This window comes from Haliaeetus leucocephalus, unplaced genomic scaffold (assembly GCF_000737465.1).
Source record: "Haliaeetus leucocephalus isolate CR32 unplaced genomic scaffold, Haliaeetus_leucocephalus-4.0 Scaffold2, whole genome shotgun sequence".
In the NCBI taxonomy this organism is placed as follows: domain Eukaryota; kingdom Metazoa; phylum Chordata; class Aves; order Accipitriformes; family Accipitridae; genus Haliaeetus; species Haliaeetus leucocephalus.
Window position 1 is genome coordinate 16,433,764 of NW_010972438.1, and position 18,648 is coordinate 16,452,411.

The window sequence follows — 18,648 nt, forward strand, 5'->3', positions numbered from 1 at the left end:
TGTTTCACAGATGCCCTGCCCATCTCTCATTCAAGTTACAGTAGTGTCAGTGTAGATTATTCAAGCGTAGTAACTCAAGATAACTTCACTATGGTGAAAACAAGAAGAATTAAATGTGATAATTTTGGTACTCATGGGAAAATTGGGGGTTTTACTGGCAAGTACTGCTCCTCATTATGTGTCTTCCTACATATCAAGTGAAATAGCTAAAAATAAAAAGCAATTTACAAAATATGTGTTTGCCATTAATAGACTATAAATCTTGATGTTTGAAAGACATGGGAAAAAATCTAGAGCCAGATATGCAAATGCAGGCTCAGATTTTGTAATTCCTGAGTGCTTGCTAGCATAAATTGAAAATGAGGCAAAGAATACTATGCTCTCAGCTTTAGAATGTGAGCCAGAGCATTAAAAACATGGGCACACAGAAGCTGCCACTTTGCCAATAACAAGGACTGCACTGGGATCCAAAACTAATAGCATAAGCCTTCAGTTAGGGCTGGAGAACAAACAGAAAGGACTGTGACTGGGAATAAACACAGTCCTGATATAAATGGAGATGATGTACAGATGTGCAGCCACAAACATATTGTACAATTTGGGAACACACACACTGCACTTGCTGGTGAAAACAAGGACACTACCCCTTAACCTTTATAATAGCCAAGTCTAGCATTTGGCACTAAGGAGTCATATTTTTTGTGGATGAAACATGTAATACATGCTATCCCGTTACATACAAGTTAGAGAGAGAAAAGTAGCCAAATGAGGACACTCTGAAAAGTAATAGGACATATGGGATTCAGATGCAAACTGGTGAGCAGCAGGATGTCCATGTGAGTCACCAGGACCTGAAGGGTGCCTAGCAGTAGCAGGATCAAGCCCTCGATCTATAATAGATATGCATAAGAAAAACCATTATTGATGCTTGGAGAATTTTTAAGCCAAGCTTACTGCTGTTAACCAGGTGATAACAAGCTGTGCTAGTGAGTGTTGTTGGAAGCTGTCATTTTCACCTGTCATTCTTGCTAACAGAATGCCACATAACATGATGCAAAATACTGCACATATTTCACCCACTCAGATTACACCTGCTAGCAAGATAAGCCTACATAGTTAATTTTACTGTTCACACAATGACCAAATGGAAATCAGAATTTTTTGCAGTTTCTAATATTTGTAGGTTTGGTTTTATTTGTTTATATTTTGTATAAAACTCATTCAGTCTGTGTATCATCAACAGATTTCTAAGTAAAAAGCAAACCACAAAAACCATGCACCTCTAGCTAAAATTGTTTCTTTAGATTCTTTGGAAATTTTTGTTACAACCTGGTATACCTCTAATGTTTTCACAATTTGCAATTAGAACAAAATCTCTTCCAATCTTTAGCTAGCAATAGCTAAATCTACCTCAGCTTAATCCAGGGATGAAATTAAAACATATAAATCATCATTCCTCTTCTCCTTGGCAAGTAATTTCAACTTGACAATGGGCAATTTATTGGTCTACAGATAGAAAGAATCCAGATCTTTAATGTAATTATATAAACAGTTAAGACAGATTCCAAAGCCACTTGAATATCTGACTTTGATTATATTTCACTGGGTCAATAAATATTTGCATTGCTGTCTAATAATCCCAGTATTATTTGTAATAAAATGAAAATTGGTGTCTGTGTACCTGTAAATGTCTTCTACACCAGGAACTCATTATAAAGAAATAAATAAAATCACTCATGTGTGCAGTTTTGAATTCTTTGAATTTTTAATTTTCTTACGCCTTGCATTTTGTCTGATCATGACAATATTCAGCATCCTATTTCAATGGTTTTATTTTTTGTGCTGTCAATGGAGACTCTACAAAGATTTCTTAAGATGCATCAGATCAATTAGCTCATTAATTCTTAGGGTAAAAAATGTTTAATACTGAGCCACTCAGCTTAAATTGTTTCTCTATCTTTTGTAACAATTTTATTCTAAATACAGTAACTCCCCAAATTTCTTACATTAATTTTTTTTTAAAAAATTGGTGACAGTTAGAGGAATGATCAGGTACTGAAATATGGGCATACTTTTGCCTTGAAAGATGTTAAATGTGTATTTTTTCCTAGAGAATCGTGGCAAACTTTCCCTTTTCTTTCAGGAGGGGAAAAAAATAACTGTCATCATCACAAATACAAATCATACAAAGCACATAATAATTCTACGTTCACACAGTCTTTTTGAGAAAATTAGGAAGAGCTGAAGAGCAAAACCCAAAGAGTTGATAAACCTACACAATGAGAAACAATACATTAGCCTATATGTAGCTATGCATTATTGTTAGACTCTTCAGTATTGAAGGTTTGCATGTTTATAGCCAATTTTGTATCTCTGGTAACAGACAGTGGAAGCAGAGATTCATATTTTGTCAATTTTTTTTGTGTCTTTCAATCCTAAAAGAATGCCACTTTACCATCTTAATTATCTTTAACAGTGACATGATCTTAAAAACATCTCCATATTCTATATTCTAGTATCACAGATTTTACCCAAGACTACACTCTGGCATTATATTTTCTAGCAACAACATATTTCCCCTTGATTTGCAACAAATGACCACATAAAATTAAGTGTTCATTCACTGGGTAATACTACATCCTTAACTGCATCCAATACTTCACAACAGATGTGCTATCAGTAAATAGGCCCACTTGGCCAGGCAAACTTAAAGAAAATAAAAATGTGAGCTACTGTGAGCAATATAACCTTGAATATAGTTCCATTAAGATACATCTGGAGATAGTTCATCCATTTTTAACAGCTTGCTAATAGTGATCCTTACTAGTAATCAGTTTCCTTCTTTCATGAATATTTTCCAACATTTGAACTGTTAGAATTATATTTGTTATAAGGCCCTAATTGCTGCAAAGACTTACTGCTGAGTACCAAGTAGTACAGAATATTCTCATTGATTTCCAGCACCTATGGTAGGTAGGTTCTGTCCCAGACTTCTTGAATGACCTTGAACAACTCACTCACATCAGATATTTAGATACTTAAAAAGAAGTCTTTACTACACAAAAGATCATAATGTCCTTAGATTGGAATGGGGTTAGGCAGAGAAACGTCTACTTGTATATTTAGGTGACCCTATTCCTTTAAAAATGTGTGTGTTCTTTTTCCTCCATGCTCATTTGTAAAATCAGGACTAAATATATCTTCAGTTTCCCAGTCTGTGTCCAGCTGTCTATGGTGTAAGATTGTGGAGGTTCCATATCTGATGCTAGAGTAGCATTTAAAGGTGGGGACTTGCACAGTTAGATTTTTGAATATGTTTTGCTGCTTCTACGGAGACAATGTCAGGCTTACAGCTCTTGTGATTTGTTATTTCTGAATGGCTAACAAATGCTTTGAAGTCCCCTTGGCAAGCAATGACAGTTGAGAGCTTGCTTTGTTCTAATTTATGTTAGTGCTGTGAAATATTTTGCAGAAATACTGCAAAAAGAGAGCTCTTAAGCTTAATCAGAAGACATACTTAAAAACTGTAGGCTTGCATGAAAAAAAGCTAGTCCAAAGGACATAAATGTAATATTATATTTATCCAAATGGAATAGGCAAAAAAAACCCTCAAATAAGCAATGAATAAATTTCTTTCTAAAATGTCTTTTTAGCCTGAGGAGTCCAGTAAGATGCTGTGACTGGAAAAAGTATGCAGTTGAGCTCATCTCCTGCAAAACTCACCAAGATTTCCTGCTGACAGTATTGTATTTTATTTCTCACTTGAACATTGAAGCTTGTTTAGAAGTAAACAAAGCTCAGTGATTTATGAACTTACCCAGTATAACACATCAGTCCATCCTTCCATGGTTATGCACTGGAACACAGTCAACATTGCAAATGCAAAATTATCGAAGTTGGTTATGCCTCCATTTGGTCCAACCCATCCACCCTTACATTCAGTGCCATTCATGACACACTGACGTCCATTCCCTGAGAATGCACAAGGTGCTGGATCTTCTTCAACTAGTATATCTGAAAATTGACAAAAAAAATCAGAACTTTCAAGTTCTCAAATTTTTGTGAGTTAACTCTTCACATGAAGAAATACCAACCCTGCTGGAAGGAAATCCAGGTATCAACCTGAGAAATGCTGAGAAATGCAACCCATGGGAGCTTCGGAGCTTTTAGTCTCTCTCACATCTGGTCCTTACAACTTTAAAATAGTTTAATCAAAACTGAATGTATAAAAGACCTCGAGTAATTAAGCAGTGGAAAGAAGCATGTAATAATACAACATAACTTTTGAGAACTTCCTTGTGCTTTTTTTTTTTCCTCTTCATTGCCATTTCTTCACTTCATGCCACTTCATACTAACATATGGACCAGGAAGGAAAACAGGTCTGGACTAATTCCTACATAGACATGTGCTCTTCACCATCAGATAAAGTATCTCCCTCATGATGTTTCACTCCTTCAAAATTCTCCCATAACAAACACTTTCATTTCATCACTTCACCTGGTTGAACACCGTTTTCTTTCTTTACTCATTTCAGAACTGCACTTCTTACTACACTGCCACAATCTTAAAGGAGAGACACTGCCAGATTGTGAACTCAGGAAAGTATATCTTCCCTGGACCAGGACTAGCTAGTTTTTCAGTAATCAGAGATTAGAAAAAACTACTGAGTTCTCCCTTGTAGATAGTCACCCTTACTATTTTCACTACTGACATTTCAGTTACACATTTCAGAAATGAAAATTTATTCAGAGAATATTCTAGTCGCTAACTGGTTTGCATTTTTTTGGTTGTTTTTTAAATTTAATGCATTTTTCCTAAAATTATGCACCACAGTGAAAACAGTTACAACAGTTTTAGTGCTTTGGCCCCTGTTCTATTTCAAACTGAAATCCCACAGACTTGAAAGAAAAGAGAATTAATCCCTTATTTTAGTCAACAGTTTCATGACTTACCTGAATCAATAAGAAAACAAGATTTGTGCATTTTTCCAATAAAAAGTTCCAATCCTATAATAGCATAGATTATGATTACAAACAATACCAAAAGGGCAATATGGAGGAGGGGGACCATGGCTTTTATAATGGAGTTCAGGACAACTTGTAAACCTAAAAGAGAAAAGGAAGATACAAGATATGAACCAGACTTCTATGTCTTGCCTTACCAAATTTTCTATAATTACACGTTATTAGAAATTAATGGCACAGGCATACAGAATGAATCAGTTTTTAAAAAATTTCTACTGCCCAGAATCACAAAACGTTCCTGTAACATAAAATACTTCGTAAGTATCTAAAACCTTGTGTCAAAGTCTAATTACTTCCTCTGTTGATAAATTTTATGGCATAGAAGACAATATTTGAAATGTGTCACAAGAATTTATGGTTTTTTAGAAAGAAAGGGCATGTAGTCAGTGTGTGGCTGTAGGTCATTTTATATGACCTTTAAAAAGTTCTGTGCTACAACCACAACTTTGTGGCAAGTCCTGGGAAAATGTACACTCAGCCAATTGCAGAACTCTATTTTTGGTCTGGAGAGACAAATAAAGTATAGTTACCTGGGAAAACATATTTTTACTCGGAAAAAACTTACTTTTTCATCATTTATCCCTCACATCACTTTTTGAACTACTCCATCTTTCTTTTCTCCTTAATTAAATATTTAGCCAAGTTTTTGTTTTACCAAAAGAAGTAAATCCCAGATTAATGAAGCTGCCGCAGTACCAATGAGAACAAAATACGCCTCATTTTTATTTTAATAGAATTCCTTTCTGAAATCTCATAAGACTGCTTCTTTCTTCACTGAAGTTCTTTTGCTAAATATATACCATCATGATCATTTCCATGTAACAGACCGTGATATAATAAACACAGCAGTAGGATTCTTCTTTTGAATGCCTTGGAAAGAGCTGAATTGTCAGCCATGAACCTCTCACTCAGCCCAAATAGCTTCAGTAATTAATAACATATTAAAAGAAAACAGGAAAGATTATCAGATAATTCTATTGCTCTCTTTAAATAATATTGTTCTACTTTTTAAGTTTCCTAATTTATCTGTTAGCTCTACTGAGATAAACAGAAGGCATTCATGTGCATTGGAGGGGGCAGGAAATATGAAATGTGTAATGTGCTTTGGCATACACTTACCAACATATAAACTATTTTAGGACCACCTACACTTTCAGATCTGCAGGGTTTTGGAATAAAAAGATGTGAATTTTATTTTCTGGTGTATTTGCATTTTAACATGTAATTTACTTTATATAAAAAGCTTCTAAAAAGGAAGTGTATTCCCCTGTCTGCTTATTGAACTGTGTAAGAAGATCACACACTGAATGAATTCACAATCCTTTGTTCAACTTGAAATAAGGTGTCATTCATCTTGAAACTCACTTTACATACATAACCAGATAACAAAAAAACCCCAACTTTATATTATCTCATTTCTGTTAGTGTCTGGAACAAGAAAGTTAAATAATCAGACCAGTTACGGTATTCATTCCAATGGAATTAAATAGAAACGAGCTTACTGGGCACTCCTGATACAAGCCGGAGAGGTCGCAGTACACGAAAGGCTCTTAGGGCTTTGACATCAAAGCCACCAGGTTTGCCACCTGAGTGGCTGCCACCTTCTGTTTCTTTGGTTAATTGTTCCAATATTACACTAAATAATCTAGAAAACGAGATGAAGGGTAAGGTCATCACCATCCATTTACCATGCAGTCAAAGGTATTAGGAAATTACTTGAACTGTGGATAATTCTGAAAAGCTGTTCAGCTGTCAAAATGAGAGGTATATTTACACATCAAATTGTGACAGGAGAAGTTAAGAAGTGCAAGAGTTTCTAATCCCCCCAGAGAGCTATGATCACACAGTATCCAATAAATTAGCATTCTGCTTGTATACACAATCTGCTATTTTTAAATAAATTAAGCTACTTTGCCACTTCTTTGTTCAAACATTTTAGCTGTAAGGTTTGGAGAATTAGTCTTCTTTTTAGAACATAAAATAGATAATCACTAGAAACCATCTGTTTTAATTTTGGTGGAATATATGAACTCCAAGCAACACTGCAGTTCAATATTCTAAATACAATCAGCAAAAACTGAATATATGAAAAAATAATTAGAGTACAACATTTAATAACACCAAAAAGATTTGTTTCTTACACATAATATCTCTGAGGATAAAAATATTTACAGATGACTTATTTATTATATTGTATTTCTTCACTGCAGAAATGAGCTAGTCATTCATTAGAACAATTTGGAACAAAAGAGTTTTATTTTTCTTTCCTACTTCTAGCAGCAATTCAAAGTGATACAAGTGGTTGAAGTGCAAAGTAATCTCATATTTATTTTAGTTTGGACCTGCATTTCAGATGCATGGTTTTCTCAACTGTTGCTAGGCCACGCAAACCATATTATCCTTTGCACCATCCGTAAGTTCATTAGTTGCAAAACTGAACTTCTCCTGAAAGGATCATCAAGTCAACAGAGTTTTGTAATCCTGAAAAGTGTTTCACACTTGTAAAGGACTCCTGAAATGTGGAGGTTTTTGGTTTTGTCAAGAAAAGTTTTCACAACTCTAGTTCACAATTCTGTCATGCTGGATAGTTGCTAGAAATCATGTAATATTTGGGCAACCTATTAAACTAGAATATTGAAGAATTTCTCTTCCCCAATAAACAATTAACCTGTATCAGTCAATATCCACCCCTATTCTGCTTCATTCTCCTCCAGAGTGAAACCCAGCCATGAAGGCTACAGATCTTAGAATGAACACCAGCAACCTACATACTGCTAGGTATTTCTATACTATAGAAATTCAGACATTTAATATTTCAGGTCCTGATTCAGCCCTGTAATTTAATAGAAGCATAATTCTAAGAAAATGAGCCACCTGAATGATTTCAGAGTGACTATTCATGCTCTAAAGGCAGGCATGATTAAACAGACTTCTGAATCAAGTCCCAGATTAAGAGAAGCTGCTTTCAGCCTGTGAGTTCATACATCATTCAGAAAATTAAAAAGCTACAGGCATAGGAAAGTACTATGAAAGCTTTCTCTACCAGGACCTTATTCTTTCACAGAAATCAATGGAAATTATGTGGCATAGCATGCAGGCAAGTAGTAGACCACTCTGAAAGTAATTCATACTCTAACTGGTTTCAGAGAGAAGTGACAAACACAGGAGAAAACACCACATTCACAGCTATGTCTACAGCTCTGTCATTTTATGTCTATCCTATAAAGCCATTAAGGTATAAAACCATTGATCTCCTTTATTAAAATTGACATTTATTTTCCTGTACATTTTACCAAAGTTTAAATGCCAAATTTGATGTTGTGGAAAAAAGTCTCTATACATGCTTCCCTTTTGCTAATAGAGATTTCTTTTGGTATAATTAAGATTTGTGCATTTGGACTGCTACAGTTTCTGCTGAGAAAGCACATGAAGCAAATTTCATCTAATACATTCAATATAGGACATCATGGCAGCTCTTTCAAAGCTATTGAAATACCTAATGAAATTTCACAATGAAACTAGTCAAATAGAATCAGATCCAGAAGTGATTCCATATCCACTTTGGGTTATATACGAAAATCAATTTTTCACTGGGCTTTTAAGCATTTATTAAATAAATGGACTCATGCTTGCTTACTTGCTTATGTGGGTTGTGTTCTTAAAAGAAGAAACAAAAATATTGCTGACAGAGTACAAGAACAAAAATACTGTCAGTGCCTGACACGTTACAAAAGGTCCACCTTGTCATCCACTGGACTGATGACAACCTACACAATCATTTATATTCCAAAACTTTTGGGTTTGAGCTAAGATTTAAATCTTAGTGTGATATTTTAGGTATTTTATAAGATATAGTCCTTTTTTCTCCGTATTTTCCATGGATTCAGTGTGAGCATTTGACCTAACTAGATTCAGCCTCCAATAATGAGTGTTTTATGAGTTAATGGAAAATTTTTTAGTTATGTATTTAGGACACAGCCAAAGATAGAGGTCATGTTAATTAGACTGCTCCAGGGTTACTGTAACTCCATGGTCACTTGACAAAAGGGAAGAGGTCTATTCAAGTGACTGCCTGGCAAGAGAATAGAGCTCTTATGTGTGATAGTCTCCACACCTGCCCACCAAGCTTCCCCTTCAGGCACAGAGGCCAATCTGTTGAGAATGACCTGACCTGCTGAAGGATCTATTTATACACAAATTTTAGCCCTGGACCAAAACTGCTTGAATGCCAAGCAACTGGCCCAAATACAATCTTCTCAGTAACATTTACTATCTCAGAATCAAATAGTTATAAATCAGGCATTCATACATTCATAATACTTGCCCAAATTTTATAATGCTTTACCATAAATTCCTTTACTTTGCATCTTTTTCTTCTCCCTTAATGTAATTACATGAGTTAAGAGCTGCACACACTCTAATTTCTGGGCCTTTTCAATTAGAGGCAATCCTTTCTATAGTTTGAACTTAAAAATGAAATTAGAATTGCACACTGCATGCCAAGGCCTTCTTTGCAAGCCAGCCACAACATACAAATTATATAGTTATATGTGGATGAGGGTCTCCATGTTCTATATAATAAATATTTTCCATAAACAAAATTTACAGTACTGGAAATTCCTTTTTTTCAATATAATCACCACAATATTTAGAGAAATGGGGAATATAGATAGCTGAAGGTAGGATCTTCTAATGAATTAGCACAACCATTGAGACAAAGTTGCTGACACAAAATGTTATTTATCATAAGCAGGTGTGTAACGTAAATGTGGAATGTTCCACTCTCCACTCTTCTGTAACTTGCATAAGACTGGAGCAGTCCCTTCTCTGAGGAGCAGAACAAACTCTCCAGGGTTTCCTGGCACAGCGAGGCACACAGGGTAAAAAAAAAAGTATTTTTAGCATACATACTCCCCCAAGCAAGCCAAAGTCAGATATATATATGAGGCTTGATGTGCAGCACCCCAAAGGAAAGGCCAATTTTCCTCAGATTTCGGGAAGGTCAAGGAATCACTCAGTTAACTCTGTCTCCCCCGACCACTCCTCTCCACTTCGAAACACATGGGTTCCCCCAGAGTTCTTTGTTGAATAGATGAACTCTATGTAACCACAGTATAGGGATAAATTAATAAATTAAATAACAATGTAAGGACCTGAACAGATCAACCTTTATCATAAAGAAGGACATCAGGAGTTCACCTTGGAAAAATCAGATGGAAAAGATTCTGCAAGACAACAACTAAGGAAAATTTTTGGCAGAACTCAGAATTCTCTGGGAAATTTTCCTATAAAGCTGATTGCGCAACACAGCCTGAAGCCACAGATAGCATTGAAAACTTTTAGGACTTTGTTTTGAATTTTTCACTCATATCAGTTCTTTCTTTTACTCCAAAGGAATAGAAATCAAGCGTAGGCCAAACAGAACTATATCTACCTCACTGGAAAGAAGATTTTAAATCTTTGTATAATGAAGGTTAAGTTACTTACCCTACTACTACTATTACAAAATCCAATAAATTCCATCCATTTCTAACATATGCATTGGGGTGTAATAATAATCCATATGCTATAATCTTCAAAAATGTTTCAACTGTAAAAATTATCAGGAAGGCATATTCTACTTTTTCCTGTAAAAGACAAAAAAAGTACAATGAAAGACAACGTAATTTAACAGCTCTCTTACTGGTTAGAATTTGGAGTAAGTGGGTAAGATGTATTCATCGGGACTAAGGAGATACAATACTTCATGACAGTTTATTTTACAGGTTTTAATTGCATAGCACTTAATGATAGCTGTACTTAGAAGGTTATAATTACATAATTGCATGAGATTTTCCTGTTTTCACATTCTGTGAGAGAAAAGGGCTCTGTTTCTGCAAACATGGAAGCGTACTGTACCTTTGCTCAAGTAAATAGTCCCATCCAGGTCAATAGGATTCTTTGCATTCATTAAAACCAGAAAATGCTGTAGAACAGGGCCCTGGAAATATCCTTAAAAGGTATGCAGTGGTATACTTACTTTCACTATTCACTATATCAGCCTTTATTTAATTAGCACTCACAGAGTTCTACCTAATAAGGGAGTTTGAGACAGGGTTATCCCATACTAAGGAGATTCAAAAAGTTACAAGCTATTTAACAGGGTCTTCATTTAATTTTACACTGTCTTGCAACCTTTTCATCTGGACATGGAAGTTTACATTGACTTATTCTTCCCTCCACATAACCAGAATTTCTTTAAATCAACCTAATATGCTTGAAGAAATTTTAAGTTAGTATATCACTACCTTGTATCATTGAAGCCCCAACTTCAGATTTGTTTCAATGCTTTTTTTAAACATTATTAGTTTCTTCAATTTACCAAAATCCTTATTTTAAACAGAGCTATACATTGAATCTCTTTTCCTAGCTAATCAGGTAATATTTTTTGTGGTGGCTTCTTTCTATAGTAATAGCATATTTGAATTGGATAAATTGTAAAAGTAACTGCTATCAAAACAGATCTGTTAACGCGTTTGTTCTTTTTACCTTCATAAATCATCATTTCACCACTTTGTATAATACTTTGTTTAGTTATCTGTTGCTGTGCAAATATTAGAGACAAGAATAAAAGACACAAAGAGAATGATTCATTTTTTTAAAACTTGTTCAGGAACACATGTTGCTCACTTACCACACACAATGTTAATTATACGGACTATAACTGCTCAGTAAGGATTACAATCTCCTACTATCATATACTCAAACATAGCTCAGACATTACACACAAAACTGTGTATTTGCTCTTTGTTACACAGCTTGGCACTTTCACATACAACCAAATAAAAAACAAACCTTAACTGTTTGCAATTTAAACAAAGATCTTTACATTCTCACGTGCAAAGTCTTTAATTTGGGAAGCTAGATTTCTTTTCCTCGTGAAAACGCCATTTAGGGTTGGTTACGTAGAGGATGTGATATATCCATTATAAATCTGACACTGGTGACTTACTAAGTGTAGAGGCTTATCAATAAACTACATCCTCCTCTCCAGGTCTTTATCTCCAACAAGCAGCACCCTAGGATCACTATGAGAGGTGAGGCTTTCTCCTAGTGCAAAGCAAGGATTCTTGATCTCATCTCCTGCTCAGCTCAGTCCCATGCTCCTGCCTCTTTCCCCTGCTTTGAGTACACTTCATAAACACTGTAGAGCTTCACCCAAGACAGCGTCTCCTCAGCTGCATTATATTTTGCATGAGATCTTCCAGCCCAGTGAAACTGATGGATGTCCTCCTCATACTTCCTAATACTTATTTCAAAATTTTCCCTTCCACTTACTTCTTAATTTAGCACCAATAAACTGGAACAATTACTGGATAACAAGAGTGAAGTAGCCTCACGGAAGAAATGTGAATGGTTTGTCCACTAAAAGCCATCAGATTTCTTTGGCTAGAGAGTACCACAGAGGTTCGATAATATGAATTACCAGCATTCCTGAGAAACATACTGCAAAAATGCTTAAATTCAAGCAAATCCTACCATGTACACATTTCACAATAACAGCTATTTCTGTGTCCCTGCATATAACTAAGTCTGCATCTTGGACCTAGAAAGATAAATAATGTAAGACAACATAAGGAAGACAAAAATATTATAGTTGGCATTTGCTATGGGCAAAATATATATTGAAATCATAGTAGTAAAATAAAAGGTGAGACAAGAGATATAGGAATTTTCATATACACAAAATTTCAACAGCTTCTTTACATAAAGGGAAGATAGGACACAGGACTGGATGGGACCTTCTGGGCCAAGATGACCTCTTGGGTCATCATGTCTAGTATCCTGCTGTTGCAGGCAAATATGTAATTTAATTCCATCCATCAACCTACCAGATTCCATCCTAAACTATACCCTATCACTTAGCATCCACCTTTAAAAATAATATTGGTCTTGTTCCCATTTATTTTATTTCCTTTCCCTTTTATGGAAGCAGGACTGTTTATTATTTCCTAAACAGTATTGCAGACATTCTATTATAACAATACGGGATGTAGGACAAGCTCGTTTTTTAAACCCAATGGTGAGCTTAAGGTCAGTGTGTGTCACTTAGCAGATGGACCATAAGAAACCTTGACAGCTGGACCAACAGAAGCCACATGATTCTCAGCAAGGAAAAATTTAAAGTTCTGCACCTCCAGTTAAATAATCCTACACCTATATGGGCTAAGATAGGACCTGGAAGTCACAGTGGGCACCAAGTTAAATATATGCTCATTGTAAATCAGACAAATTCTATACTGGGCTCTATTAGGAACAGCATGGTGAGCAAATAGAGAGAGATTATTATCTACCTCTACTCAGTGCTGTGAGGCTGCAGCACTACTACAGTTTTGGGTCTCTTAGTTCAAAAAGTGCACTGAGAAAGTGCAGACTGCAGTGAAGGAAAGATCTCCTCTCCAGCAAGGAGGAGACTAAGAGAAGGTTGACAGTAGACTACACTACTTGAAAGGGGGTTAAAAAGATTATGAAGCCAAATGCTAGGTAGCAGCACATGGTAAAATAAGGGGAAACAGGCACAAGCTGCAGGCTTGGAGGTTCACAGGATGTTAAGAAAAACTTCTTTATCAGAAGGGTAGTGCAGAATGGGAACATGCAGCTTCAAAACACGAAGTTTTAAAGATGCAGCTACGCAAAGGTACAGCTGACCTGATCTAGTGCTGGCAACAGTCCTGCTAGGAGCTGAAGGACTAGATAACCTCCAGAAGTCCCTCCCAGTTAACAGTTCTGTAATTTCTATTATTCTGATAATTCTTACATGATCATAGGGAAAAGTACAGGTATTTGTACATGCCCTGAATCTACTTACACCCACTACACATCCAACATGAAAAAGCACCTGCATTCTACATAATGTTGAACACTGAGAAAGTTTTCCTTCCTTTCTGTGGAAGAATGGAAATGTTTCCTTCTACCTCATTCCCTGCTGTAAAGCATATATATGCCTGGTTCCAGAATTTGCCTCTAGAAACATATATTCATAATGGATACAAGATAGAAACAGGGATGATGCTATTAACGAAGCCAATGGCACAAGGGAAAGATGCTTTGTAACAATAGCCACTGGGCAACCCAAAAGCCATGATTTCTTGAAAACCTTGAGAAAAGGAACACAGATATTTCTATATATCTACAACCAAAGAGGCCTATAATTTTCCTTTCCAAAAATTTCATTTTTCCTCTCTTCCTTCTTTCATTCCTTTCTTTTTCTTTCATGCTCTCGCACACTTAATTTTTTTTAAAATCACAACTTGTGTCTTCCACAGAGGCCAGATGAATAATTTGGCCCAGTAGTTAACAATATTCAAAGTACAGGCTGTGCTTTCTTTACAGACTGTTGTTTTTTTCAAGTAGGCAGCCAACAGATGTTCTAACACAAACTGCAAATCTAACAACCTGCTCACCCTCAGGAAGGTACTGGCAGTCCCTTCTCACGCTTCTGTAACTCCTTGCCAGTCACTACGGACATCAATTTTTCCCTCTGCAACTGAGACACATCTGTAGGCCATACATCACCTAGCATGTCCAGAGCTTAAGCAACCATTGCTCAAGACGAAATACTTTAATCTATCATACAATTTTCAGTATTATTGGAAGTGTTGCAGAGGTAGGGTTGCTATGTAAAAATAAAGCAGTAAGAGATAATTTAAAAATACAGACTGAAGACTGCAGTTCTAACAGTTTATGATGCACACATTTATCTGCTTTTTTTTCTCTATAGTGGAGAAAAATATTCCCTACACATCTTATTTTGTTCAAATTAGTTGAGATCTTTAAGTGAATACATTATTTCATTAAAAATGGAAGTAGGAACACTACGAAATAAGACAACCAAACAAAAAAAATAAGGAAATACATAAGACTGAGTGATTGCCTGAAAATTTTGGTTCTAAGAAATTGCACAGATTAAATTAGAAGTCGTATATAATTTCCAGTATCTATTATTGCATTTAGTTCTATATGGCATCAAAAAAGTAGCAGAGAAAAAAACAGACAGCTGTAAATGTAAAGAAGATATGAAGCACAAAAATATGTTTGTGTTACTAAGGATCTAATCCTATGGCTGCATAGATTAATAGTAGTTTGTTCACTGATTTGCTACCATGCAGAGCTAGGTCATCTCTCATTACAGGCGGCTGATTCCTGCAAGGCTGTCTAACACTTCTGTTAATGTTGCTCCAAATCTTCAAGTCTCGGCAAACTTTTTCTGAATATATGATGCAACAACAGGACTGATAAGATACATTGTCTTTCTGATAGAGACCAATGAGCCCCACTTTGATGTTGATCATGGAGTACAAAACTTATCTACTGAATTTCAGTGAAGTCATTAGAACTTCATTTTCTCAGCAAAAAAATGCATTTGCTTTCTTAAGTAAATCATCTTAGCAGAAACCCTGTTGCTCAGGAAGAAATCTCCCCCCCCCCCCAGCCAGATGGTGTATATTAGTCATCATTTATTATCTTCATATTTTCAAAATCTCTGAAAGAAATATGCAAAGCTACTGTTACATGTTGTAATGTGATGCACCAAAATTCTGCATTTAACTTAAGATGTCTCACAAGATAATTGTTTCAAAATAAAAAGTCATTAATTTGCAAAACCTTAATCTATTATGCTATGTAATTAACTCTTCTCATATTAATTTCTACCCCCTGGGCATCAGAGATGGGAATTATTTCTTAACTGGGGAAATACATTTTTGCATCCAGAGGAACATACATGTATTAGAGTAAAAACTACTTAGCAGATAAAGTGACTCAATTTAAGCAAAGTAACCAAACTGATCAACTTTCTGCAGTTTAGACATACACAAAACCAGATACTTTGACATTCTTGATTTGGGGACTAATAATCAATCATGTGCTATTAAATAAGATGTGTGACTGATGTGTTGACAACATACAAAGCCATTTATCTTTTTGACAGACATTCTCTCAAATTCTGCCACTGGGAAAACACAGCATTTCTGAGACAGAAAAGTAACAGAGTTTTGAATTTCAAAATATAATAATTTAATTTTTCACTTCAAGTACCTGTATTCCCCTGAAAATCACTTGTTAGCTGCACCACAGTAATACTAAAAAAAGAAAAGGAAAGTAAACCTATTTATTCCCACATGTGTAAAATGTTACAGCAGTTTCCCAATATAGAAAATGAAACAAACATGAAATCCATATACCTGGCAAAAAGAAAACAGCACTACAACTTTACTTTGTTTCTGCTTTTAAAGCTGATTAAATAATTTACTTCCTAGATGAGACATGGCAATTACTCTCCCTTTATTAAGAGAATTAAAATTATTTACCACTCAAGAATTTGGTGAAAACTATTGGGTTAACTATGTCTTTAGATACATAATAGCAAATAAGGAAGGGGGAGCTTGAAAATGTTTTAAGGATTTGTGTTCTGATCAAACCAATTAAATTATGTTGCATCTTCCTGATCAATCCTGATTCACCTGAGGGAATACAAACACTGCTCTCAACTATGTCAGATGTCTGCATTAGCATGCTTTTAAGTGCAGCTTTGCTTTTTGACAGAGGAATTCTGCAGCAACTTTAGAAAATATAATTACATACCCGTAATTATACTTCTTTAATACACACATGAGCCAATAGACATTTTTTCCATACTTCAAGTACACATGACATTCCATGTACAGGAGATCATTTTATGTTTGACCAGCAATGTCCCCTGACCTTAAATTGCTCCCAGGACACCATCATCCCCACATCTCAGAGTACAAAGAGTTGGACAGACCTCAAAATTCTTGAGGACTAGGATTCCAGTGTGGAAAAGGAGACAGCTTGTGTAGACACTTTATTTTAAAGAATCATATAACTGCTGATATGGATTCCACTTTTGGTGACTAAATTATCTCTATGTTTCTAGCTGAGTAGTAGTATTCCTCCTTAAACAGTAACTGCTGAACAACTATATCAAAAAGGCACCCGATCAAGATACATATGCTAAAGAAAAATGGTTTATGAAGATGTGGACAAAGATATGAATAGTTCTTTCCAAAATTCAGAAATTCAGAAGGGATTAGTGGAAAAGAGTGCTGATGTGGCTAAGCCACTTTCATATATTAACTTATGGCTTTATGCATTCAGAAGCCTGTTTTGGGAAACTTTGAGAGTAAGTTTCCTAACCCTTATGATACTATCCAGTGGTCAGAGTCCAAGCACGTTCTTGAATTTACAGAACTACAACAAAAAGTGTAAGCTGTGAAAGCCTGGAATAATAAAACTGAAATGAATACATTGGCTCACATGTAAAATCCAGGGCAACTCTGGGCAGGAATTTGGCATTAAGGCCCAGAAATATCTCCAATCTTCTGAGGCTCTTTATAGGACACCATCATACTACCACAGATCCATATGCTTTGGCAGTTAGCACTGGTACATCTGATAGCAAGGCTGATACTTAAAGGCCAATACCAGATGCAAACTCCGCATTTAGAAGTAGAACTAAGTAGGTGCTACACACCCTAAATGTTCTTCAACCACTTTTATATAAAACCAAAGGGATTTCACATTCCTAGTACCACTGCCGAGCAACAAATCTCTCTCTCAGAATTTGCACTGTGTCCAAAGAGGACACAAACCCTTTTCATCTCATTTGAACTGTGAATTCAAAATCACTTGGTATAGCCCAAATTAACAACAGTTCCACCCTCTAGATCTCAAGCAGGCATTTATACTTGCAAGAAAAGAATGTGCTATAGTACATCTCAAATACTGAGCACAGCAAATGAACAAAATGGATGCGCAAGCTCTACACTGAGGTATAATTAAGTGTAATCAAGATTAAGCATAATTAAATTTCTTAAATTCTCTTTTTTATCAATGTAGTCTGAAAAAGCATTTGAATAACTTGCATCACTGAAATAGTTTCTCAAATTTCAAAGACAGTTTTAGCTAGCAGTAGTGCCTATACTTTCATCTGACAGATTCTGGCAGCCAGAGATAGATGAATAAGCAGATCATGTTTAACACTGATTTTTTTTTTTAAATTTTTCATTATTTCCTGTAATCGCTTCCTCTAAATGCACTGTAGACCTGCACTTCATCTTTGAGTATGATTGGTTTTCATATTTTTAATCATGTATTTTCCACTTTATCTTGTAAATAACACAATAATGAAGATATAGTCAAACACCTCAGTTCTGTAAATAAGCATTTGCACAGACAGGAAAATGTTGCATCCGAATGACAAATTTTCATAAATTTACCACCTACAGAAAAATTATCAACAGAGGGACAATGAACCAATCACTTCGCAATGACTGTATACTTGCAAGGTGTAAAAGGCAATTTGTAGAAATGCGAATAGACAGTGAGTTTCAATCCTAAATCCATACAACTCCTATTGAAGATTGAGCACAGTATGCCAAAGACTCTGAACTGCACAACAGAAAGCAGAGCAAGTAAGCAATAAAGAATATAACTAGAATAGAATCCAAATTATTTGGTGTCTTTCTGCCACCCTCTAATTGATGATATTCTGGAAAATAAGGTCAGCAAAATAAGGAAAGTAGAAGAGACAATATTTATGTATACTGTCACATTGTCACATAA

General features: G+C 35.4%; 1 protein-coding gene across 1 annotated transcript in view; it reads right to left on the minus strand.

The window, feature by feature from the left end:
* CACNA1D (calcium channel, voltage-dependent, L type, alpha 1D subunit) overlaps positions 1-18,648 on the minus strand; it is a 199,081-nt gene that overhangs the window by 118,282 nt on the left and 62,151 nt on the right. The window contains exons 4-7 of the mRNA XM_010572683.1: positions 10,513-10,652; positions 6,528-6,670; positions 4,954-5,106; positions 3,818-4,014 (exon numbers count right to left, since the gene is read on the minus strand). Coding sequence (XP_010570985.1) covers positions 3,818-4,014; positions 4,954-5,106; positions 6,528-6,670; positions 10,513-10,652 — 633 coding nt within the window. The remainder of the gene's footprint in view (positions 1-3,817; positions 4,015-4,953; positions 5,107-6,527; positions 6,671-10,512; positions 10,653-18,648) is intronic.